The 27,204-nt window shown below is 35.6% G+C and overlaps 1 protein-coding gene across 1 annotated transcript in view; it reads left to right on the top strand.

Annotated features, from left to right (window-relative positions):
* MSH7 (MUTS homolog 7) overlaps positions 1–27,204 on the top strand; it is a 57,417-nt gene that overhangs the window by 7,472 nt on the left and 22,741 nt on the right. Inside the window, exons 4-11 of the mRNA XM_090009194.1 lie at positions 3,779–3,834; positions 4,724–4,790; positions 7,432–7,524; positions 13,243–13,377; positions 13,453–13,486; positions 13,574–13,621; positions 26,444–26,643; positions 26,730–26,856. Of these exons, the coding sequence (XP_089865320.1) occupies positions 3,779–3,834; positions 4,724–4,790; positions 7,432–7,524; positions 13,243–13,377; positions 13,453–13,486; positions 13,574–13,621; positions 26,444–26,643; positions 26,730–26,856 (760 nt within the window). The remainder of the gene's footprint in view (positions 1–3,778; positions 3,835–4,723; positions 4,791–7,431; positions 7,525–13,242; positions 13,378–13,452; positions 13,487–13,573; positions 13,622–26,443; positions 26,644–26,729; positions 26,857–27,204) is intronic.

Genomic DNA, 27,204 nt, shown 5'->3' with positions numbered 1-27,204 from the left:
TTAAATAAACCAAAAACATTGAAGGACCTTTACAATCCTTCTTTTCACAAGGATCACGGAATTCTCATAAATAGTTATCACTAACAAGAACCACTTAGGGTTCATACAAAAAAGAAAGACAAAGACTTAATCCAAATGTGAGATATTCATATTCAAGAATTACCAAATTCATACATCAATTAAAAAGTGCACTAAGACACATAAACAAGACTCTGAGAGGTCCTCAAAAAAAGAATTAAGTTTCAAATGAGAGTCAAGTGCATTAATCAAATACCAATAATACTTATTTATCAAGAATATATATATAATTTTAGAAGTTAACTTATAAGTCAATCATGAAACAACTATACAAAAATCATCAAAATTGAAGACAATTATATTTGAAAAAAGAACATCACTACTTGGAGGACCATAAATTACTATTATATGTTATGGGTAATTGATGAGTTTGTAGAGAAGTATGTGAATGATCACAATCCTTCGTATACTAAAATTTTCAATCTCAACCCAACTTTCTTTAAGAGCTTCCTATACATATGGAATTCATGTTTTCAAACAAAGTTATGTGTATTCGCAAGAGATAACTTTTAAAATATCAAAGTTATTTTGTAAGATTAAATTTAAAGAGTCAAAGAATTTTATCACAAAAAGCTTTTAATACTTGAAGTCAACATAATAATAAAACATACACGAGTTTAAATAGGATTGGTATCAAATTTAAAAGATAAACATGATATACGACCCATTTTTGAGCAATCATATATCTAACAAGTTTACCAAATGTTAAAAAATATTATTTAAAGCTATTTTTAAAACATGCGAACAAGTGAAATATGATATGTGAAAAGTAAGAGTTCAATGTTCAAGTACCACAAGCACTAAATGTGCAAAATACATTTTGATTTTTAAAGAGAGCATAATGATAAAGAAAACACATGCAAGAAAATAGTTTTATAATGCATGATACTTTAAGAAAAAGAATACATACCAAATAATCTTCAAGAAAATATAAAAAAACAATGAATACTTCATCATTCTTTGAAGTTTCTTGAGCGACACGCTTTCCGATGCACCAAAAGACAACCCGATCACGACCTCACTCTAATACCATGTTAAAAGATGACCTTGAATGCAATAGGTTAAAAAATGAACCAATAATCACACACATAAAGTGCGAATACACAAACCCATTTAAAGGGTTACCAAATGCACATAAAGTGCAAACCCATAAACCCACAAAGGGGTTAAGCCAAAAGGCTAAAAGAATACATCTTTATTAAGAGAGTGAGGGAAAAAACCCTTCACACTAAAAAGAATACATTGTAAGGGGGTTTACCCCATATTTATACATGAAGGGAGAGCTAGGGAGAGAGGGCATTGGGAGGCCCAACAAGGACTCGTTGGGCCCCCAACGACCCAACGACTCTTAATTGGGACCCCCAATGCAATGCATTTAATGCATTTACAATCAAGAAAAAGAAAAAGAAAAAGAAAAATAAGAAAAGAAAAAAGAAAAGTAAAAGAAAAGAAAAGAAAGACTAAAATGCCTCTATTGGGCAGAATTATAGAAATACCCTTTATGGTACGGAATGTTGGGCTGCCAAGAGACATCATATTCAAAAAATGAGTGTAGCTGAGATGCGTATGCTTAGATGGATGTGTGGAAATACCATAAAAGATAAGATTCAGAACGAGGAGATACATAAGAAGGTAGGCGTTACACCCATTGAAAATAAGATGAGAGAGAATCGTTTACGGTGGTTTGGACATATTCGGCGAAGGCCTAATGATGCTCCAGTTAGAAGGATGGAGAAATGGGAAAATATATTAGTTAAAAGAGGTCGGGTAGGCCTAGGAAGACTTGGATGGAGATGATAGGAAAGGATATGCATGCTTTGAACCTCACCGAGGACATGGCATTGGATAGAAATGATTGGAGGAGAAGGATTCATGTGGAAGACCCAGAATGATTTTCTTTGTTGGTTCATATCGCCGACCCCAATTGTTTTGGGATGAAGGCGTAGTTGTTGTTGTTGTTGTTGTTGTACCCTTTATCGGGTATGATGTGATATATATATACATGATTACATATATTTTAACACCAGTATCTTCACCATCCTCTTGATGTTAGTTATTATTATAACCATTATTTGAAATATCTTCCAGAATTCATGTTTGGCAGAGATAAATAATTAGAAATAGCTAATAACATTAAACTTTAGTATTGAATTGTGAGTAATCTTTATGATATGAGGAGATAACAGTAGTAAGAAATCTTGTTCCTATCGTCTAGTAACAATAACTTTGTTTTGGCATTTTCAATCTCTTTTTAGGCTATCATGTTATATATCTTTTTCCTTTGAAGCTTAATATCTATGATTGAACTATTTAACATTGCTTCTATTGTTGCTATTTAGATTACAAGAGAGTACGTTTTGTAATGATGCCGTAAACCTGGAGAAGTTTGTTTCACATCTTGAGCCACACTTGTGGTTACAGTGGATGTTAAGGAAACTATAATGTGTTTGATCAAATCCACAAGTGAATTGGAGCATAAATGGCCCAACGATCTTATCTTTTCCCATTGCAGTTTGGAGTTATTAGAGATATTATCATTTTTACTTAGTATTTCTATAAGTAGAATTTTGGTGCTAAGAGCAATATACTAAAGTATTAAATATGTTATTGTTTTATTAAAGATGTTTTTTAGGAGGAGCTTGAATGCTGAATGATGAAAATGTGAAAGGAACAAGCACTTGTTGATTGAAAACATCTGTAAGTTGTTGGTGATCTTTGGGAAGAGACAAATGAAAAAGAAGATGACTGTTTGAATATTCACTTGTTAATTTAACCCAAGTTGAGAGAGTTAGAGGGAACTTTATACTGGGTTTAGACTGTAAAATTTATTTTATTTGGATTGTAGACTTTTTATATTGGTCGTATGGTGGCCTATGATTTGTGATCTTGCCAGTGTTTTTTATTGTTGCAGATATGAATAAAAACATATCTTGAATCTTTTAAAAAAAGAAAGATTATTGCAATAAAAACAAAAGGTGACAAGTACTCATCATATCTTGATTATTGAGCATTTGATATTCCAAATTACATGGTTGATAATTGCTTATTGTTATTGATTTTATGCCATAATCTATTTACTTCATTATTGCAATATCAAATAGTTGGCCATGATGTCATATAGATAATCAAATTTTATAGAATCTAGGATAGAATTCAATTTTGAGCATTTAATTTAGCTTCATTCATACCACAAAAAATTATTTTGTACACTTAAAAATTGTTTCTTCTGTTATTTGTTATTAAGTTTTAAATATTAAATACTTGCGTTATAATAATTTATGTTTTGGTATACTACTGACACAGTAATACATTTGACAGCTTTGATACTAGTTACAAGACACATGTTACAACCTTGGGAAAGGTAATTTGAATGTGGTTTGCACTGGAATGTTGGGTTTATGAGCAAGGTTTCTAAGTTTTACCTATTAATTGAACATAGTTGACTAGCTCATATATTGGATAGATGTTCCAAGCTGTACAGATACTCAACATAGCAGCCTCATAAATTTAGCCAAAAAAGATAAAAACATGTGATGCACATCCTATTATGAAACGACTAACATTTGGCCATGCTAAGTATTTCCTTTCATTCTGATTTTTCTGTTGTTTTGGTAGTATTTCTTGCACGGCCTTGTCTACTTTGATTGATGTAACTATAGGATGTTGCTTTATAAGTTTATAATACATTTTAATTGACCAGGTTGGCGTTTCTGAGAGTGGAATTGATGAAGCTGTTCAAAAGCTGATTGCTCGAGGGTAAGGCTCTCTCTAAACCTGAAAGCAATCTGATTTGATTACATACTTGGTTTCTATTAGCTGTGAGGCTGCAGAGTGGATACCTCCACACCACAGTATCAACATTTTGGGCCAAAGAAATTGTATAAAGGGCTGGTTTGATATTTGGGAATTTCCTTGGAAGTACTATACCATTCATTTAGGCCTCGTTTGTTTCATGCAACTTACATGGGAAAGTGCTGATCTGGCAACCCTGGTGTAATCCTTTTCCACCATGAATGAAATAAGCATAAAATCATCACGGTGAGAAAGTGCCATGCTGGCACAAGTGGGCCCCAGTTTTTCCGACCACATACCACTTTTTATGTGTAAACTCATTCATACCTCCCCTCTTATGAAAGCTTTCACATGGGCTTAGCTAGCAGGAATTTTTAGAAATCCGAGCCCATTCCCATGTAAAGCCTTTCCTTTACATGTGAATGAAACAAATAAGGCCTTATAGAATTCTGAAGGCTTGAATTATTTAGTTATTTGGGTGTAATGTCTTGAATTGAGTATTTAGTTATTTGTATCTAATGTCGATATTGTGGCATGCAGCATGCGTAAGGCTTTACCTTAATGGTTTATTTCTTTTAGGAACATGGTTGTGGAGTATGGTTACCCAAGTAAAAACCAAGTATCTTCTAAAAGAATTGTTCTATAGAGGAACCTTTGAGGATGTCTCTTATGTTTCTTTATGCAATTGCTTGATTACTTATTTTATGTGTGGGGGCTGGGTGGGAGGGAGTGGGGGGTGTTGTCAGATGTTTGTCATTGAGCTATGGTTTCCTTTTAATTTTTCTAGTTAGTGTCCATTCAGTTCTTTCTGCAATTGGGAATGTTATTCTTATTAGTTTTGTGTATTTGGAAGGTACAAAGTTGGACGAATGGAGCAAATTGAGACAGCTGAGCAAGCCAAGAGTAGAGGCGGTTCTTCTGCTGTGAGCATTTCTTGGGACATTGCGAAGCCAATCATATATACGTTGCTTTTTGGATGCATGTTTAATTGTTTATGTTATTCAGTCTATTTGTACACTATGCCTTGTTTGTAAATTTTCTTGGAAGTTCATATAATTGATTTTGAAATTACATGGGAAGTGAGTATATTGTCAAAATCTAAAAATGATGGTTACCAATTTAGAGAAAGCACATGGGAAGTGAGTAAAGAAGTGTGAGAAAAAGCACATAGAAAATATGAAAAGATGAGAAGACATATACGAAGCATGGACGAAATGTGTGGGAAACACAAGAGAAGCATGAGAGAATCTAGATTCTAATCAAGTTTTAGAAGCAAGGAGTATCATGCTTCCAAAGTGAGTTTTTGGGAAGAGCACTTCTCACCTATTTAAGAAACTTCTAGGAACTTTGTATCCAAACACGATGCAAGAATAAAAAACCACCCCTTATACACCTTAATATAGATAAAAATAGGTAAGGGATTCAGGTCTAGATCAGGTCAAATCCAAGAAAGTCTGACCTATACCTACTGAAGTACCAGTACTAGTACCCGTGTTGACAGGGGTCAACACAGGTATGGTGAAAGTGCACTAGGATCGAGGCAACAAGCACTAGAGGGGGGGGGGGGGTGAATAGTGCTTTTAAAAACTTTCTGCGGAATATTGAAGGATTTTGCAAATCACAAAGCAAACACACAAAGAACACAAGATTTTATCCTGGTTCGGTCAAACCCGACCTACATCCAGTCCCCAAGCAAAACCCGCTTGAGATTTTCCACTATCAACCTTGTAAACTACAAGATCACACAGACCATAACCGGTCCCACTTTCAGTAACAATCCCACTGAAAGCAAACAACTCCTTTACACCAAGGAGTCCTTCTTTTTACAGAAAATAAATAACAACTTACAATACAACCTATGAGCCTTCCTTTTGAATGCAAATGAGATGCAATTGGCTTTTGAGGTTGTTGAAACACTCTACTCACGAATTCACTATCTCTCAAAGTGATTTGAGTGAAAAACTGAGGTGAAAATATCACGTGAGTGAGAAAATCAATACTTGACTGAATAAGAGTGAAAAGCAAGATTCAAATCGATTGAATTGTTGTTTTTGAGTGTAAAATGCACTCATATTTATAGTTAAAAGATTCCATACGTTGAGAGTATGAAAGGGTGTCAAAACTGTCCATTTCGAACGATCAAATCGTTTGAAAATTGAAAAGACACGCCTTTTTGAAGTTTCAGGAAAACGACGAAATTAGTCGACTGAAACATCAGTTAGTCGACTAATAGTTAGTTATTAGTAGACTGACAGTTATCGTCGGTCGACTGATCTGTTAATCGAGCCGTTTGAAAATCTGAACTTTTGAAACTTAGTCGACTTGAGAAAAGTTAGTCGATTGATAATATCATCAGTAGACTGAAAAACCTTTTAGTCGACTGCTGCTAAAAACTTCTGAAAAACAAACATTCTGTTCGGTCGACTGATAAAAAGCATTAGTCGACTGCTGCTAAATTTTTCAGAAAACACATGTTCTGTTCAGTCGACTGATAAAACCATTAGTCGACTGCTGCTAATTTTCCAGAAAACAGACATTCTGTCCAGTCGACTGATAAAACCTTCGGTCGACTAATTTGACAAGAATGACTCTTTAGAAAATATGGCGCGAAAGGATTAGTCGACTGATAAGTCTATTGGTCGACTAATAAACATGAAAATTTAAGAAAAGAGTTTTCTAAAAAGATTTTCAAAAGAGTTTTTTTTAGAAAAGTTTTTCTAAAGACTTTTAAGGTGAAATGCAACCTAAATATGCACTCTAAGTAAGGCTCTTACAAGAATCTAAGACTTTTAATGAATTAAACATTTGCACACTAGTCTTCAAGGATTCTTCACTGAATTCTTCAATTTCTTCATAGCCTTAGCTGAAATGCAGTTGATTCTACTTGCTCATCATCAAAACCTTGTACTTGAAGTATCATGTATGACTTCATTGTCGTAACATATGGTACCCTTTTGGAAGTACCCATGTTATATAGAAGGGAAGTGTACTTGTAATATTTAGATTTCTCAAGTAGTTAGAAGCATGGATAAATGTTTTATATTGTTGAAGAATTTATATCAGTTAATTGAATCAAGCTCATTAATGGACAATATGGAGAGAAATCATCGGTGCTGCTAGCAACATCAGATAACTATCAGTGCCTAGCTAAACTCAGTAGTTAATTTTTCTATTGGAAAGTTTACATACAGGCCATTTGGATGAAAATACTGTCATATATTTCACGTCTGTAAAACCTCTGGAATTCTCTGTATGTATTTATTATGATGGTTCTTTTTTTTCTCTTGAATTTGTAAGTTGTAACAGATTATAGTGGTTTAAGTCACTATTAAATGTGTATACAACGCTGTCGCTCACAGGTAAGTGAAATCGGCATGCGTTAGTTCTGTCTTTGACAACCACTGTACAATATGCTGCATTTTCATGGTGTTTTTTCACAAGCAATGTTCATGGAATAATTTATGGTTACATTTAGAAAACAGAATATGATTTTTTGAAGTTATCTGCTGGTCTGTTAGCATATGCAATCAGATTTAGTAGGTTCATGTTACTGCATTGCAGGTGATCCAGAGGAAGCTAGTCCATGTCCTCTCCCCATCTACTAGTACTTGTGGAAATACTTCAGCAGCCGTTCATCTTCTTGCCTTGAAAGAGGTTTGAGCTGCTGTAATATATATATATATATATATATATATATATATATATATATATATATATATATATATATATATATAAAATTTGGATGTGCTATTCTTTTGCTTTGTGCTGTTCATCAAGGTCTTTTCACATTGATCTCTATGCAATCACACTATTTAAAAATGTTTGGCTTTTGGATTTGATCTTTATGGGGATTTAATTCATATACTGATGGATCTTTCTAAATATCATTCTAATAGTTCATTTAAGCAAAAACTCTTGGATCAATTAAGAACAATCCTTTAGAGGGAAAGGTTTGACTTGTTTGACAAATACTGCACACTAAACACAAAGCTTCTTGATGGTATACATTGAATAGTTGATTCTTGTAGGGTTGAATGCCACTTAAGATGTGAAAAATGTGTAAACTTTGGTACTGAAAACTTTGACTAACTAATTAAGTATTCTTCTTGTTTTGCTTTTCTTTCCTAGGCTCATATTTTTGTGAACTATTTCTTGACATGATAATATCCTACAGTTGTAAGGATAAATGGATTGTAACATCCAAAATACTTGCAGCCATATCAAGTATGGCTAGAGAATGTTGTAGAATAAATGGACGACATGTTAAGGACATCATATCCAGGTCTTGTTAACAACTCTCTTTTGATAGGTGTTTGTTTATTCCTTTCAAAGTTTTGTCCTCTTCTTAAAACTTTTGAACTGTCTGAAGACTGAACTGACCTTTTCAAAGTAGTGGTGAATTGCATGATAAGTTGGATATTCACATTTATGCCCTCATATTTTGTTTGTGGTTGCTATTGAAGCATAAATAGTTTTAGTATTGAAGTCTCTAATATGTATTGGTAGTGGATGTGGGTGCAATTATGGATATGATAATCTCTCTGTCACATGGGTACACCGAAACAACCCTGTGACCACATTGACACATCAGGACATGGATGTGGGTGGTGGGTGCAATATTGGTGCATTTTGGGTTGGGTCAGGTCCAATCGGATGCCAACTCGACCCAAGAACCAGTTTCTTTTTCCTTCGTAAATTTCCACCTGGTTCCCCTTTTACAGCCCCTCTCCAGTCCTGACACTCAAAATTGCTGGTGGCAGAAAGAAGGGTTTATATCCCTCCCTCCCCCCATGTTATGGTCATAAAAAAGAAGAAGTTACTGCCCTCATGCCTAGGCGAGGGCAGGTTAGGTGCTAGTCGGCAAAAAAGGTACCCTTTTTTGGGAAAACTAAGAATCTGACCGATTCTTAGTTTTCCTAATCCCTAACTTTAGGGACTTGAAAATCTTTTGAAATGTTTTCAAAAGTTCCAATACTTTTTATTTCTAAATTGGTTCTATTGGCCATAGAAACACTTGTACTATAAAAGTGTTTTGTGCATTCATATACAATTTCTAAAGAATTCATGTGAAATGAGGCACCAAAGTCATGTATCCAAGAAAGCGTACCTAAAGGAGAGGAGGTGGAGATGGCGGCACCTAAAGTTTGTGTGGAGAAAGTCTTAAAGAATTGTTGTAATGCTTCTGATAGTTGATTAATAGTATCCGTAAGATCTTATTTCTTGATTGTTTCTTCACCTTTTTTGGATGACTTCTACGTTTGTTACTTTCTTTTCGAGCTTGGGACATTCCGGTTCGATGTGTCTCGGTTCTTGACAAAAGTGGCAAATTACCTTTCTTCCTCTTCTATTGTTGTTCCTCCCAAATGTGAAGGTTTATATGCTTTAACGTTGTTGTCGGGTCTTGTCATGACAAAAACCTCTTCACTTTCCTTAGTCATATTAAGTCGAGTTTCGGCTTGGTACACCTCAACAAAGGCATCACTAAGAGAGGTGGTGATGGTCCTATGTAAGATTGTGGACATCACTTGCTCAAACTCGTGTCTCAACCCAAATAGGAACACACAGTGTTCGTTCTCAAGTTGCTTTTGCTCTAATTCGATGGCGAGCCTTCGCACTTAGGCTCAAGCAAATCTAACTCATCCCAAAGAGGTGAGAGAGTGCCATAATAATTTCTCACTTATCACCTTGTTTAGTGGTTCAGATTTTCTCTTTAAGAAAGTATTGTCGTGCCAAGTCTTTTTTGCACAAACGTATTCTTGAAAAAAATCCATGTATCACATGCCCTTTTAAACTTTACTATGTTGTGGCATAGTCACCAATATCGTTAAAGGTAAATTTTCGACGAGGGTATTTATCAAAGAGATTTTTAAAAGTTGATAAATCTTGGGAGTTTAAAAAATTGGAAAAAATATAAATAACAACAAAAAAGTTATCAAATGCATTATTTTCTTCCAAAAACATAAGGAAACATGTTTTACAAACAACAACAACAACAACTACGCCTTCATCCCAAAACAATTGGGGTCGGCGATATGAACCAACAAAGAAAATCATTCTGGGTCTTCCACATGAATTCTTCTCCTCCATTCATTTCTATCCAATGCCATGTCCTCGGTGAGGTTCAAAGCATTTATATCTTTTCCTATCACCTCCATCCATGTCTTCCTAGGCCTACCCCGACCTCTTTTAACTAATATATTTTCCCATTTCTCCATCCTTCTAACTGGAGCATCATTAGGCCTTCGTCGAATATGTCCAAACCACCGTAAACGATTCTCTCTCATCTTATTTTCAATGGGTGCAACGCCTACCTTCTTACGTATCTCCTCGTTCCGAATCTTATCTTTTATTGTATTTCCACACATCCATCTCCGCATACGCATCTCAGCTACACTCATTTTTTGAATATGATGTCTCTTGGCAGCCCAACATTCCGTACTATATAGTAAAGCGGGCCTAATAGTCGTCCTATAAAACTTTCCCTTCAACCGCAATGGCATTATACGATCGCACAACACTCCAGTTGCACTCTTCCATTTCATCCACCCAACCTTTATCCTATGATTTACATCTCCATCAATTTCTCCATACTTTTGAATGATAGATCCCAAATATTTGAAAGAATCATCCACCGGTATTTCGTGCTCACCAAGCTTCACTACACTCCCATCACTACTTCGTTGCTTACTAAATCGACATTCCATGTATTCTGTCTTACTCTTACTCAACTTAAAACCTCTTGCTTCCAATGTCTGTCTCCATAGTTCTAACTTAGCATTAACCCTAGCTCTAGACTCATCAATCAAAACAATATCATCAGCAAACAACATACACCACAACACATTTTCTTGAATTGATCTCGTAAGCTCATCCATCACTATAGCAAATAGGAAAGGACTTAAAGCAGATCCTTGATGTAACCCAACCGTTATAGCAAAATTGGTTGTCACCCCTCCACAAGTGCGGACATTGGTTACTACTCCTTCATACATATCTTCAATTATACTAATGTACTTGAGAGAAACACCTTTCTTCATCATTGTCCACCAGAGAACGTCCCTAGGTACTCTATCGTAAGCCTTCTCTAAATCAATAAAAACCATATGCAAATCTTTGTTCTTCTCTCTATTTCTCTCAATAAGTTGTCTAAGAAGATGTATAGCTTCCATAGTTGATCTTCCAGGCATAAAACCAAATTGATTCTCCGATATCATGACAACCTTCCTCAACCTAGACTCAATCACCCTCTCCCAAAGTTTCATAGTATGACTCATGAGTTTTATACCACGATAGTTTGTGCAATCTTGTATATCACCCTTATTTTTATATAGAGGCACCAAAGTACTCTTCCTCCACTCATTAGGCATCTTATTTGTCCGCCAAATCTTGTTAAAAAGATTTGTCAACCATTCTAAACCTTTCTCTCCCAAGCATTTCCAAGCCTCGATAGGTATACCATCTGGGCCAACTGCCCTTCTTGATTTCATTTTCTTCAAAGCCTCTGCAATTTCTTTCTTTTGAAACATGTTTTAAAGGTTTTAAAATATAAAAGAAACAAAAAAAAGGAAATGCAAACTTAAAATAAATAAAAAAAGTTTTTTTTCCAAGAATATCATGATATTTTGTCTTTTGGCAATATTTTGAAAATATTGCGACATATTACCTTTAATATCAGCTACCTTAAAATATCGGTATTTCTTGCTATATTTTCAAAATATCGCTGATATCGGTGACAGTGGTTCACAACAATCTTGAGTTTTGTACTATTTAGAAACCAAAAAAGAATTTGGGCATTCTCGGCTTTTCAATCTTCAACCTTGATGTAGTATTCTTTAAGCGCCTTTTCTCTTTCATCATCATCAAAAGCTTTAACTTGATCTTCATCCTTTTTGGTAAGTATGGGTTGTGGTTCACATTTAGTACCACTTACATGTCTCCACAATTTTTTTCCCTTGAGGTGATTTTCCATAGCTGCGGCTCACATTAGATAATTGGAGTTGTTTAGCTTGAATGTGACAACCATCGTGGGTTTTTTTTTGCCCATCTGGAAAGAAAAGAACAAGAGTTTGAAGAAGCCCCTTTCTTTGCTGCAATCACGATCCTTGGAGAAGTTCCACGATCCCAAGAGTCTATGACTCTGATACCATGTAATGAAACAAGCAAAAATACAAGAGAGAACCCAATAAGGGTACACAAGAATACAATAAAGTGTGCACGAGCACTAGTCCACCAAGGGACAATGCGAGAACCAAGTAGAAGCAATTACAAAAGCACAAAAGTGCAAACAATAGCCACTATGGGCAAGCACAAAACATACAAAGTATATCTTTATTCACTTGAGAGAATGCTTGGAAAAAGCATAACAAGAGGGGGTTTGAGCTCCTTTGAATGGGCACATTGGACCTAACAGCTATAATTATAGCTGTTGGGGAGATTCCAACAACTAAGTCCAATATGCCCTTACATTACAATAAACTGATAAAAAAAATAATGTACAAATGATAGATTTGCCCCTAATGGGCAGTTCCTATGATAGTCATGTAAAAAGACAAAAATGTCCCTATGTGGGCAAATCTATTACAATGAAAAAACAGGCATATATATAATATATATACTCATATATGCATATATATAAGAAAATGTATGTATGCATATAAGTATACATACATATATGCTATGTCACAGTGATTCGGCCAACCAGGTGCCGCACCCGCATCGAAAATCTCAAATTTAACTAAGTGTGAAAATACATGACATTACAATATATATATATATATATATATATATATATATATATATATCCCCCCCCCCCCCCATAGTTTTGCCCTTGGTGTTATTGGGCATGCCTTGAGCTCGTACGAATTTCGATTTTGACGAAATCACTTCCGTTCTCTTCGAATTTTCTATGTGAACGTAATCGTGCATTCAAAAATCATAGAATAAGTCATCAACATATCTATTACTTAGATATTATAATTGATCAGGAATATTGAAAGTTGTCTGGTGTTACATATACATCCATTAGGATATGCATGTATCATGGTCACACATGTAACAGACTTTTTGAAATATCACAATATACATCCGTGCCAAGACAATTTTTGTTTCAGGAGATGCTCCTGTAACTTATTTTTCCATCATGTTTATTTGTTAGCAATTAATTTCTCTGTAAATTGAATGATTTTACTGGTTTCTCTTTTCCTTTTTTGTGGTTATTTTCTTGGAACTCGTAGCCTAGACTTCATTCTATTTGTACTAGTTATATTTTCTTTTTAAATTTTCATTTTTCACGTTAAAAACATGGCATTTAGTTTTTTCCTACCTCCTGGTCTTTTCTTATAACTTTAACAATTCCACTAAATCTATTGTCAGGGAAACTGTGGGAGTGATGAAAGTAATTCCTATGTATATGGATTTGCGTTTGTTGATTTTGCTGCTTTAAAATTTTGGGTGGGCTCCATATGTGATGATGCCTCTTGTTCAGCCTTGGGTGCATTGCTTATGCATGTAAGTCATCTTTTCTCATGTTTCTTGGAAACGTGAAAAAATGCACGTATAATGACTTGTTGATTTGTTTACTAGGTGTCTCCTAAGGAAGTAATATATGAAAACGGAGGTGAGCTTAGTTTATGTTCTATCTGTTAGAAGCATTGCAAAGACTACTCTATGATAGCTGAAGATTGAATGTGATCATGAATTGCAGGACTTTCTAAAGAAGGTCAGAAAGCATTGAAAAAATATGCTTCGTCAGGTAATACAATGTTTTTATTTTCCATTATATGATGAACATGATATAGTCATCAATATCTATGTTTCTAGCATAAATAATGCAATTGATCAGTTTGTGAGCTATTTACCTAACATAAATATTTGTGGATAGATTGCAACAGAAAGAAAGGTTAGGCAATGAAATGGTAGATAAAAATCTCTACAGTTGTTACATTTGGTTTGGGCATGGTTGATAATGTTTTCTTCTAATAGATATTCTTTTGATATCATCTCATGAAACAATCATGGCATTTATATTTTTGTTTATAAATCACATGGAGAAATCATCTTGCCTCGTTGGCAGTGCATCAATGGTGGTGTAGGTTTGTGTATAACATACATATTTTGTCACTTTGACTCCTTTATGCGACTGATTGTCATTCTGCCTTTTCTTCTATTCAAATTTCCTTTTTTGTGTGGCTTGTGTTTCAATACCCTATGAATATGAACCAATATGAGAATTTCGTTGGGGCGTTCCCTACTGAGCGACGCGCTGTACTCTATAGGCCTGGAGGCAGTGATAAATGGGCAAGGGTTGCTAGGTCGTCGCTCGGAAGCGACGCATCACACCGGCGCCCGGGTGTGGTGTCACATAGGCAAGGGTTCCCTCACTTTGTTGGACGGGTGGGGGTAAAGAAGTTAGTCCAAGACCATAAAATTAGGTTAGCCACTTGGAACATAGGATCTTTAACTGGTAAGTTGGTAGAGTTAGTAGATGTTATGTGTAGGAGAAAGATTGATATTTTATGTCTACAAGAGACCAAATGGGTAGGTGAGAAAGCAAAAGTGATAGAACCTTGGGGATATAAGATTTGGCATACATGAATAAATAGGAATAGGAATGAAGTAGAGATTGTTATGAGTCGTGAGTTTATAGATAATGTAGTTGAGGTCTGTAGGAAGGGTGATAGGATTTTACTTATTAAATTAGTAGTAGGTACGGATATTATTAATATTATTAGTGTTTATGCACCTCAAGTAGGTTTAGATGATTCCATTAAGCGTCAATTTTGGGAAGATTTAGATGAAGTAGTACAAGGGATATCTTATGGAGAAAGGCTTTTCATCGGCAGTGACCTTAATGGGCATGTAGGCATTAGTAGGGATGGATTTGAGAGTATCCATGGAGGCTATGGTATAGGAGAAAGAAACGAAAGTGGAGAAAGGATTTTAGATTTTGGTTTGTCCTATGATATGATCTTAGCAAACACTTGGTTTAGGAAGAGCGAGTCTCACATAGTAACATTTAAAAGTGGGGTTAATACGAGTTAGATAGATTTTTTCCTACTTAGAAAGAGAGATAAGAACTCCGCCTGTGTAGTTATACACTGCCGGTCCCAAGCCCGGATAAAGGAGGAGGGTTGCGGTAGGCCTGTGACAGCCAGCATAAAAACTTTGTCATATCCTATGAAAATGAACCAATATGAGAATTTCGTTGGGGCGTTCCCTACTGAGCGACGCGCTGTACTCTTTAGGCCCGGAGGCAGTGATAAATGTGCAAGGGTTGCTAGGTCGTCGCCCAGAAACGACGCGTCACACCGGCGCCCGGGTGTGGTGTCAAATAGGCAAGGGTTCCCTCACTTTGTTGGACGGGTGGGGGTAAAGAAGTTAGTCCAAGACCATAAAATTAGGTTAGCCACTTGGAACATAGGGTCTTTAACTGGTAAGTTGGTAGAGTTAGTAGATGTTATGTGTAGGAAAAAGATTGATATTTTATGTCTTCAAGAGACCAAATGGGTAGGTGAGAAAGCTAAAGTGATAGAACCTTGGGGATATAAGATTTGGTATACAGGAATAAATAGGAATAGGAATGGAGTAGGGATTGTTATGAGTCGTCGGTTTATAGATAATGTAGTTGAGGTCCGTAGGAAGGGTGATAGAATTTTACTTATTAAATTAGTATTAGGTACGGATATTATTAATATTATTAGTGTTTATGCACCTCAAGTAGGTTTAGATGATTCCATTAAGCATCAATTTTGGGAAGATTTAGATGGAGTAGTACAAGAGACATCTTATGGAGAAAAGCTTTTCATCGGCGGTGACCTTAATGGACATGTAGGCATTAGTAGGGATGGATTTGAGAATATCCATGGAGGCTATGGTATAGGAGAAAGAAATGAAAGTGGAGAAAGGATTTTAGATTTTTGTTTGTCCTATGATATGATCTTAGCAAACACTTGGTTTAGGAAGAGGGAGTCTCACCTAGTAACATTTAAAAGTGGGGTTAATACGAGTCAGATAGATTTTTCCTACTTAGAAAGAGAGATAGGGGTTGTTGCATCGATTGTAAGGTTATACCGGGAGAAAGTGTAGCTACACAACATAGAGTCTTAATTTTAGATCTTAGAATTAGACAATGCCGCAAAAGGGATAGACATAGGATAGATCCTAGAATTAAGTGGTGGGCACTGAAAGGAGCTAAACAAGGAATGTTTGTAGAGCTGGTAGTTAAGGAAGTTGATTGGTGTCTCGAGGAGGATTCAGAATCAATGTGGAATAAGATAGCGGGTGGTATGAGAAAAGTAGCTAAGGAGGTATTGGGTGAGTCTAAAGGCGGTGCACCACTAGGTAAGGATACATCATGGTGGAACGAGGATGTCAAATTAGCTATTAAGGTTAAAAGAGAGTGTTATAGAAATCTAAGTAAGAGTCGTGATAATGAGAATTTGGAGAAGTATATGATAGCAAAGAAGGAAGCTAAAAAAGTTGTTCGAAACGCGAGGGCTAAGGTATATAAGGAGGTTTATGACAAGTTGGATACCAAAGAAGGCGAGAAGGATATTTATAGGCTTGCAAAGATGAGAGATAGGAAATCGAAGGATTTGGGTATGGTTAGATGTATCAAAGATGAAACGCAAAGGGTTTTAGTCAAAGATGAGGAGATTAAGGAGAGATGGAAAGATTATTTTGATAAGCTATTTAATGATAGTCATGCTCAAGATCTTGGAGACTTCTCCATTCCTTTTCATGAGATAAATCGTGACTTCATGCGCAAGATTCAAAAGAAAGAAATTGCAGAGGCTTTGAAGAAAATGAAATCAAGAAAGGCAGTTGGCCCAGATGGTATACCTATCGAGGCTTGGAAATGCTTGGGAGATAAAGGTTTAGAATGGTTGACAAATCTTTTTAACTTGATTTGGCGGACAAATAAGATGCCTAATGAGTGGAGGAAGAGTACTTTGGTGCCTTTATATAAGAATAAGGGTGATATACAAGATTGCACAAACTATCGTGGTATAAAACTCATGAGTCATACTATGAAACTTTGGGAGAGGGTGATTGAGTCTAGGTTGAGGAAGGTTGTCATGATATCGGAGAATCAATTTGGTTTTATGCCTGGAAGATCAACTATGGAAGCTATACATCTTCTTAGACAACTTATTGAAAGATATAGAGAGAGGAACAAAGATTTGCATATGGTTTTTATTGATTTAGAGAAGGCATACGATAGAGTACCTAGGGACGTTCTCTGGTGGACAATGATGAAGAAAGGTGTTTCTCTCAAGTACATTAGTATAATTAAAGATATGTATGAAGGAGTAGTAACCAATGTCCGCACTTGTGGAGGGGTGACAACCAATTTCCCGATAACGGTTGGGTTACATCAAGGATCTGCTTTAAGCCCTTTCCTATTTGCGATAGTGATGGATGAGCTTACGAGATCAATTCAAGAAAATGTACCGTGGTGTATGTTGTTTGCTGATGATATTGTTTTGATTGATGAGTCTAGAGCTGGGGTTAATGCTAAGTTAGAATTATGGAGACAGACATTGGAAGCTAGAGGTTTTAAGTTGAGTAAGAGTAAGACTGAATATATGGAATGTCGGTTTAGTAAGCAACGAAGTAGTGATGGGAGTGTAGTGAAGCTTGGTGAGCAAGATATACCGGTGAATGATTATTTCAAATATTTGGGATCCATCATTCAAAAGTATGGAGAAATTGATGGAGATGTAAATCATAGGATAAAGGTTGGGTGGATGAAATGGAAAAGTACTACTGGAGTGCTGTGCGATCGTAGAATGCCATTGCGGTTGAAGGGAAAGTTTTATAGGACGACTATTAGACCCGCTTTACTATATTGTACGGAATGTTGGGCTGCCAAGAGACATCATATTCAAAAAATGAGTGTAGCTGAGATGCGGATGCTTAGATGGATGTGTGGAAATACAATAAAAGATAAGATTCGGAACGAAGAGATACGTAAGAAGGTAGGTGTTGCACCCATTGAAAATAAGATGCGAGAGAATCGTTTACGGTGGTTTGGACATATTCGGCGAAGGCCTAATGATGCTCCAGTTAGAAGGTTGGAGAAATGGGAAAATATATTAGTTAAAAGAGGTCGGTGTAGGCCTAGGAAGACTTGGATGGAGATGATAGGAAAGGATATGAATGCTTTGAACCTCACCGAGGACATGGCGTTGGGTAGAAATGATTGGAGGAAAAGGATTCATGTGGAAGACCCAAAATGAATTTCTTTTTTGGTTCATATCGCTGACCCCAATTGTTTTGGGATGAAGGCGTAGTTGTTGTTGTTGTTGTTGTTGTAGAAAGAGAGATAAGGGTTGTTGCATCGATTGTAAGGTTATACCGGGAGAAAGTGTAGCTACACAACATAGAGTTTTAATTTTAGATCTTAGAATTAGACAATGCCGCAAAAGGGATAGACATAGGATAGATCATAGAATTAAGTGGTGGGCACTGAAAGGAGCTAAACAAAAAATGTTTGTCGAGCAGGTAGTTAAGGAAGTTGATTGGTGTCTCGAGGAGGATTCAGAATCTATGTGGAATAAGATAGCGGGTGGCATGAGAAAGGTGGCTAAGGAGGTATTGAGTGAGTCTAAAGGCAGTGCACCGCTAGGTAATGATACATCATGGTGGAACGAGAATGTCAAATTAGCTATTAAGGTTAAAAGAGAGTGTTATAGAAATCTAAGTAAAAGTTGTGATAATGAGAATTTGGAGAAGTATATGATAGCAAAAAAGGAAGCTAAAAAAGTAGTTCGGAACGCGAGGGATAAGGTATATAAGGAGGTTTATGACAAGTTGGATACCAAAGAAGGCGAGAAGGATATTTATAGGCTTGCAAAGATGAGAGATAGGAAATCGAAGGATTTGGGTATGGTTAGATGTATCAAAGATGAAACGCAAAGGGTTTTAGTCAAAGATGAGGAGATTAAGGAGAGATGGAAAGATTATTTTGATAAGCTATTTAATGATAGTCATGCTCAAGATCTTGGAGACTTCTCCATTCCTTTTCATGAGATAAATCGTGACTTCATGCGCAAGATTCAAAAGAAAGAAATTGCAGAGGCTTTGAAGAAAATGAAATCAAGAAGGGCAGTTGGCCCAGATGGTATACCTATCGAGGCTTGGAAATGCTTGGGAGAGAAAGGTTTAGAATGGTTGACAAATCTTTTTAACTTGATTTGGCGAACAAATAAGATGCCTAATGAGTGGAGGAAGAGTACTTTGGTGCCTTTATATAAGAATAAGGGTGATATACAAGATTGCACAAACTATCATGGTATAAAACTCATGAGTCATACTATGAAACTTTGGGAGAGGGTGATTGAGTCTAGGTTGAGGAAGGTTGTCATGATATCGGAGAATCAATTTGGTTTTATGCCTGAAAGATCAACTATGGAAGCTATACATCTTCTTAGACAACTTATTGAGAGAAATAGAGAGAGGAACAAAGATTTGCATATGGTTTTTATTGATTTGGAGAAGGCTTACGATAGAGTACCTAGGGACGTTCTCTGGTGGACAATGATGAAGAAAGGTGTTTCTCTCAAGTACATTAGTATAATTGAAGATATGTATGAAGGAGTAGTAACCAATGTCCGCACTTGTGGAGGGGTGACAACCAATTTTCCTATAACGGTTGGGTTACATCAAGGATCTGCTTTAAGTCCTTTCCTATTTGCTATAGTGATGGATGAGCTTACGAGATCAATTCAAGAAAATGTGTTGTGGTGTATGTTGTTTGCTGATGATATTGTTTTGATTGATGAGTCTAGAGCTAGGGTTAATGCTAAGTTAGAATTATGGAGACAGACATTGGAAGCAAGAGGTTTTAAGTTGAGTAAGAGTAAGACAGAATACATGGAATGTCGATTTAGTAAGCAACGAAGTAGTGATGGGAGTGTAGTGAAGCTTGGTGAGCACGAAATACCGGTGGATGATTCTTTCAAATATTTGGGATCTATCATTCAAAAGTATGGAGAAATTGATGGAGATGTAAATCATAGGATAAAGGTTGGGTGGATGAAATGGAAGAGTGCAACTGGAGTGTTGTGCGATCGTAGAATGCCATTGCGGTTGAAGGGAAAGTTTTATAGGACGACTATTAGGCCCGCTTTACTATATAGTACGGAATGTTGGGCTGCCAAGAGACATCATATTAAAAAAATGAGTGTAGCTGAGATGCGTATGCGGAGATGGATGTGTGGAAATACAATAAAAGATAAGATTCGGAACGAGGAGATACGTAAGAAGGTAGGCGTTGCACCCATTGAAAATAAGATGAAAGAGAATCGTTTACGGTGGTTTGGACATATTCGACGAAGGCCTAATGATGCTCCAGTTAGAAGGATGGAGAAATGGGAAAATATATTAGTTAAAAGAGGTCGGGGTAGGCCTAGGAAGACATGGATGGAGGTGATAGGAAAAGATATGAATGCTTTGAACCTCACCGAGGACATGGCATTGGATAGAAATGAATGGAGGAGAAGAATTCATGTGGAAGACCCAGAATGATTTTCTTTGTTGGTTCATATCGCCGACCCCAATTGTTTTGGGATGAAGGCGTAGTTGTTGTTGTTGTTGTTGTGTTTCAATAAAAGAATTTACAAAGATACACTTGATGATAGCTAGGATGGAGCACTAGAATTTGCTGTAAAAAAGATGGAGCACTACCATGGTATTTTGAAATTTGCTAGGCACAAAATTGGTAAAGTTTGTCAATGTTTGTTGCTTCTGATGGACCTAAAAATGTTCTCAAATTTCTTTTCTTGTTCCTTTCTCACAAATTTTGGAATGTCACCGGTGGCTTGCATTAATGATCTCCAAATAATAATAATAATTTCATCAATTGCAACCTTTGTTAGCTTCGCTTTGTGAAATACAAAAATCTTTATGAAAATTCAATATGTTCTTTTTTGTAAATTTACTATTACACTGATTGGTGGTACCAAATTAATGCATCACATTGCTATGTTGTTTAAAAAAGTTCTTGGGGCAAAATAAATTTACGCATCCACTGCTTTAAGTGAATTAAAAAACAAACCAATTTATTTTGCCCAAGCTATTAAAGATATGAGTGTAACACATAAAAAGTCATTTGTTAGTTCCAATGGTTACGTCAATTTTTTTTCTAGATTCATGGATCGTTAAATATATGATAACAGTGTCATTGACAACTGGTTGGAAATGGCTATGCATAGATTATTATGGTGCATTGGTGTTTGATGGACTAACTATCCCCATGCTATGTCTTTTTTTTTTTGGAAAGATATCACCAAGCTATGTCACACAAATACTCCTTTTTGATTATCGTATGTCATGTCCCCTTATATGCTTGTAGTAATGGGAAACACACAAAAATGGTGACTATCTTTGTCTCTATAGTTGTATCTTCATGACAGTCTCTACAGCTGTTGTAGGCCGCCTTTGGTTTTGTAATTCTGAAATTGAAGTTTACCATTTGTTCTCAACATACACTAGTATAATGTTTATGTTCATGATAAAAAATCACTTGCTGAATTTCCTTGGCGTCCCTCAGCTTGCCAATGTTCTTTTGGACTTGCCAATTGATATACATTCTATGTTTCCTTAAATTGTATCACAGTCTCAATTAGGTTATGTTATTTCAAGGTTTTTTCATAATATTGAATGGCGACTTTTTGATTGACCATATGTCTAAGAATTGAATTTTCGTTTTATGTTGTGAAAATTTGGTTTGCCTATGCATTATAAGGTGAGGTTCTTGTTTCATTTATGGCATGGAGAGTCCTGCATTCTCAGTTGTTGAGAATGATAGCAGATTTCCCTTACAATTACATTGCTATGCAGTCAATGTGCACGAAAATGGTAAAATCCATTTAATGTCAGAATAACTATTAATAGCATTTCGAAAACTGTTTGTGTTTGTCTGCTATGAAATTGAGCGAGTAGTTGATTAAAGTTGTCATGCTCCCAAACTAGCATATAATTGGTCTAGTCTTAGGGTGTGACTTTAAGTTGTTTATATATGTCTTCAGGTTTTAAATAAACCCGTCAAAGCTTTAGAAAAGCAAGAAAATGAACATTTACTGAGCATTGTAACAACTCTATGTAATATATCATTTTCATTAAAATCTCCAATACAAGGCAAGATACAACTATGAAGTGATTGAGAAAACTCTAAACTTGCATTAGGGTTAGATATTCTCAAATGAAGCACAAAGGAGAAGTGGGAAGGAAGTTAACTATACTTCTCATTTTCAAGGAGAATCCCTTTTCATTTTAAGGGTCGATTCTCACTATTTTACAAGGTAAGAACAAAAAATAAAATATACATGACTAAACTACCCCTAACAATTAAATAATATACAAGGGAATACATAAATAGAAGTAGCACAAGACTAGTAAAACACTATTTTATGTAAGTCTCAATACTCCCCTTCAAACTTGGAATGATGTAATGGGACCATTTTGAGTTTGGAAAGGAAAGAGTTGAAATGTGAAAGAGCAAGACTCTTAGTAAACATATCTGCTATCTGATTCTTTGAGCTCACATGTTCCAGAACAATGACTTCATCTTCATAAGCTCTCCTTGTATAATGACAATTTATTTCAGTGTATTTAGTTCGCTCATGAAACTTTGGATTCTTTGCAATATGAATAGTGTTCATATTGTTATAATATAAATGAGTCTTGTCCATGCTTGAGATTCCCAACTCATTCAATAACCATCGTATCCAAATAATCTCAGCACTGCAGTCACTTGAACCATAGTTCTATATTATGCTTCCATTGTGGATAACACAACCCTCTGTTGTTTCTTGCTTTTCCATGAGATTAGGGAGCTTCCAAGAAAAATACAGAAGCCAATCGTAGAGAGTTGATCCCGAGTAGAGCCTCCAAAATCAATATCACAAAAGGTCTTAGCACAATGTCAGATGACGATGAAAAAACATACCGTAGTGCATAGTGTCTCTCACATATCTGATGATCTTGAGTACAACTGTTAAGTGAATTGTCCTGGGAGTACTCATAAATTGACAGACTACAAGAACTACATAGGTAATATCTGGCCTGGAAATGGTCAATTATATGATACTTCCAATTGTATGTATACTATAAGATTTTCTAACTCTACACCATCTGTGGCTCTCAACTTTAAATTTGCTTCCATGAAAAAATTGATTCTTTTTTAGTCATCTGCCAGTCTTGGCTTTACCACCAAATTTGTTGCATACTTATGTTTTGACAAGTATAATCCCCTCATTGAGTATTCTATCTCCTGACTAAAAAAATATTTTAAATGCCCCAAGTCTTTCATCTCAAACATGTTGGCTAACTTCTTCTTGGTCTCCTCAACTCTCTCCAAGTCATCTCCATAGAGTATTATATCATTTACATAGGGAAGTAATATGCATTTCCCGAGCATAGAGGAAGACACAAACAAGGTAGAGTTATGATGACTCTGCTCAAACCCAAGAGATTTCACTGCTGAACTAAACTTCTCAAACTAGACTCGTGGTGCCGGTTTAAGTCCATAAAGCTCCCTGCAAAGTCTACAAACCCTACCTTCTAGGTCTGAATATCCTTTTGGTAGTTCCATATACACTTCCTCCTCCCGGTCTTTATTGAAGAAAACATTTTTTACATCTAACTACTATAGATTCCACTGTTGTACTGCAACCACAATAAACAATGTACAAATAATTGTCATATGAGTTACAAATGAGCGAAGGTTTCAACAAAATCAATTCCAAACCGTTGACTATAGCCTTTTGCTACTAATCTTGTGTTATATCTTTCAAGTGACTCATTTGCCTTGGTCTTTATCTTATAATCCCATTTACTCCCAACAACATTCTTTTCTGGCGGAGGTTTTACCAATTCCCACGCATCCTCTCAAGTGCACTCATTTCTTCTGCCATAGCTCTTTGCCACTCCTCTTTTCATGCTGCATCTACATAAAACTTAGGCTCAACATAAGAATGAATTAATGCTAAAAATGCGTAATGCTGATGAGAGAAAGATTCATAGGATACAAAACGATAACGAAGGATCAAAGTTCTAGAGATTCTATGTACCTGAGGAGGATTAAGGAAGGAAGATGACAACTCAGATAATGACTCTAAATTTTGGTGGTCGGATTCAGCTGACGAAGGAATGCGATCAAAATTGGCTTCTTTTCTTCTCTCTGACTTCTCTTCTACGGTTCTACCTAATTCAAGAAAGAGATTTCAACCTCATTTTTATGTCTTCTTGAGTAGGTTTATCCAAACCGACTATCTCTAGGTTGAATCTGCTCTCCTTGAATCTCCTCCCAGTCCAAGCCAACTGGGCCAATTGTCCTTTTTAAAAGACCCCCCCAAACCTCGATAAGGTTGTCGAGGGGCGATATACCATCCGGTCAGCGGTCCACTTATACTTATGTGAACGGATATTTAAATTCAAACACTTAAAATCAATCAAAACAATATTCATTTGGAATAAAAGATTTTGAAATGAAATTTCATCTGATTTTCAATGCCATATCCTATTTTCTAAATAACACAGCTTCAAATAAACTCAAAGATGATAAAATAAAACTAGGGTAACACTTAAAACCATAATTATATTTATAAGAGATATAGCTAATTACTTTTGAAGCAATTGAGAAAATCTGATGGCTTTTCAAAACAATTTAGAAGAACTTGTTTAACTTCGAAAAGATTGTTAAATTGCATTTAATAATAGTAAAACTTTGTGATTTATGAAAATCAATGCTTTTGAAAAGGATATGAAAGATGAAATCAATTATTGGATTTGTCTGATTACTTACTAAGCAAAAGACTAATTTTTAAATCATTTGAAACTTAGGTAATCTAAATTCAGAATCTCTGGCTACAATCAATTGCTTGTGGGCAAATGAACATGTAGCATGCTTAATCTTAAATATTGGAATTATAACTATCATGAAACTCCTTTTCAGAAATCCAACTTTAAATGGGAATACTAGAACTTACTATCCATAATAAACTAATTTTTGACACTTTAATCCTAATTAACAGAACCATAATTGCTTACAAAATTTAAGAAAAATATATATGTACACCCCTACTTATGGAAGGCATTTAACTACCTAGTTACAAAACTTAAATTAACAAAACCTCACTCTAACTATCAAAACTACAATTAACTACATATAAAACTTAAGAAGCCTAATTATTGAAAACCACAATTAATTACTTATCTAATAGTTGCAGTCCACACCTTTGCTTCCTAGCTCCTTGCGCCTTCGCTCCTTAGCCCCATGCTCCTCCCTTCCTTTCCCCGTTTCCATACCCCTTGGGGGGGGGGCATAGGGGTGAAATGACTATTTCACCCCAGGCTTTCTTTCTTATTTACATATAAGTCCCTTGCCTTCCTCCTTATTTACTTGTTTATTCTCCATTTACTTAAAACATTACATGTAAATATAAATAAGCAAATACTCCCTCTCCCTATTTGAATCCATGAAAGACATCTAAAAATTCAAATTCTTTGAAGGATACAAAGTCAACATCAAGGTTCAAGTAAAAATTTTGAAATTTTGCGGTTGGGTCCAAGATTGCGCCTCTTGAAATCTTAAGTATTTCTTTGGTCTTAAGCTTTTAAAAATTCTATTTTTACATATTATTACTTTGTGTCAAAAGTCTGGGATAAAATCTTTCATAATTTAATTATTAAAAATATTTTCTTGTTATGGGTACCTTTCACAACACTTGGACAAATAAAGACCTAAGGTTGACTTTTGTATAAATCACTATATTTGGAGTAAAATTAAGGCCTATAATTTACGAAAGTAGGGCAGTATGTTACAAAAGTAGTCATGCAATCACATTTCTTTGAGATGATATGGATCAATAGAAACTGTTCACTCCTTTTGTTTGTCTTGAAACTCTTTTGTAATTCAAGTACTTGTGTTGTCATGTACTTGCATTCAGGTGCAACTTGATAATCAGCAAAATGGTAAAGTTCACGGGAACTATTAATAAGTTGAAATTGTTTTTATCTGCAACAAGATTCAAATGCTTCCCTTGAAATGATATGGATCAATAGGAATTTTTTGCTCCCTTCCCTTTCCACTGGACCTTTATTTTGTATTCAACTGCCAGTGCTGTCATGTACATGTGCTTGAGTGCGACCAGTTTATCAAGGTATAGATTTCTTGTCCTTTTCCATGCATCTATTCATTGGTTTTTAAATGTGTTAAGTGAAAAAAATGTGTTAAGTGATGTATTAACTGCAACAATATATGGATCAATAGCTACCATTTATTTATCTGATCTAGGATGATGTTGATAATCAGAGATGAAATCATATTTCATTTCATGCTTTAGTCATGGCTTCTTTCCACCTGCCTAAAAGATCAAGCATTTGAAACGTCAGTTCTTTTCTGTATACTCTTGATGATGTCCCCATTGATGTTGTTCCATTATCAGTGTTAAGCCTCCATCATTTGTTTTATGTCATATTCTTTACTACTTAAAGATCATGTCTTCTATGTTAAATTATTCTATTTTCCCCTTGATAACCTAAAAGGGAAGCTTGTAATCTTGTCCAGGTTCTACTTTTTTGCAAATGAGCTCGGTTCTACCTGGCACTGATTTCATGGATGCTGCTGTAGTTTGCAAGTTGATTCAATCAGAGCATTACTTTAGTGGATCCAGTAATTCTTGGAGTTCTGCATTAAATGGTATCCTGCACCAAGAGCTTGCTCTAAGTGCCCTTGGTGCACTTCTTAGAAATCTATCTAGGTTTATGGTGAGTTTCTTGTATGCTTTGGTACACAATTCATTTTTTGCAGGATTGAGTTACAGTATAGTGATGACTTTCCCTTCTAAAACCAGCTAGATGATGCTTTACGTAATGGGGATATATCACCTTATGAAGTTTACAAAAGTTCACTGCGTATGGATGGTCCGACTCTTGTAAACCTTGAGATTTTCAGCAACAATGCTGACGGTGGTACATCAGGTAACCTATAACTCAAACTTAAAAATTTACTTTAGAAACACATACCGTAAAAAATATCTTTTTCTTTCTTTCATGCCAAAAAATATGATGTGCTTGGAAATTGATCCCTCCCATCGTTTTTTTTACCTTTTGCAACATGAAAAATAACTTTGACCTTGTGATAACTGTAACGCCCCAAAATTTCAAACTTGCGAACCTTTCAGGAAACATGCAAGAGACTAGAAAAAATATCTTTCCTTTAGAGTTTGTTTATGAAATCAGCGAAAGACTATTCTTTTATTAAATTCAGAAAGGCAAGCTGACAACTTTGGGCACGTTAGCTAGAAGAACCAAAACGCACAATCCATG

The sequence above is a fragment of the Nuphar pumila genome, chromosome 6 (genome assembly GCF_984573655.1).
Source record: "Nuphar pumila chromosome 6, dmNupPumi1.hap1.1, whole genome shotgun sequence".
NCBI lineage: Eukaryota > Viridiplantae > Streptophyta > Magnoliopsida > Nymphaeales > Nymphaeaceae > Nuphar > Nuphar pumila.
This window is presented reverse-complemented; position numbering and strand designations above follow the sequence as displayed.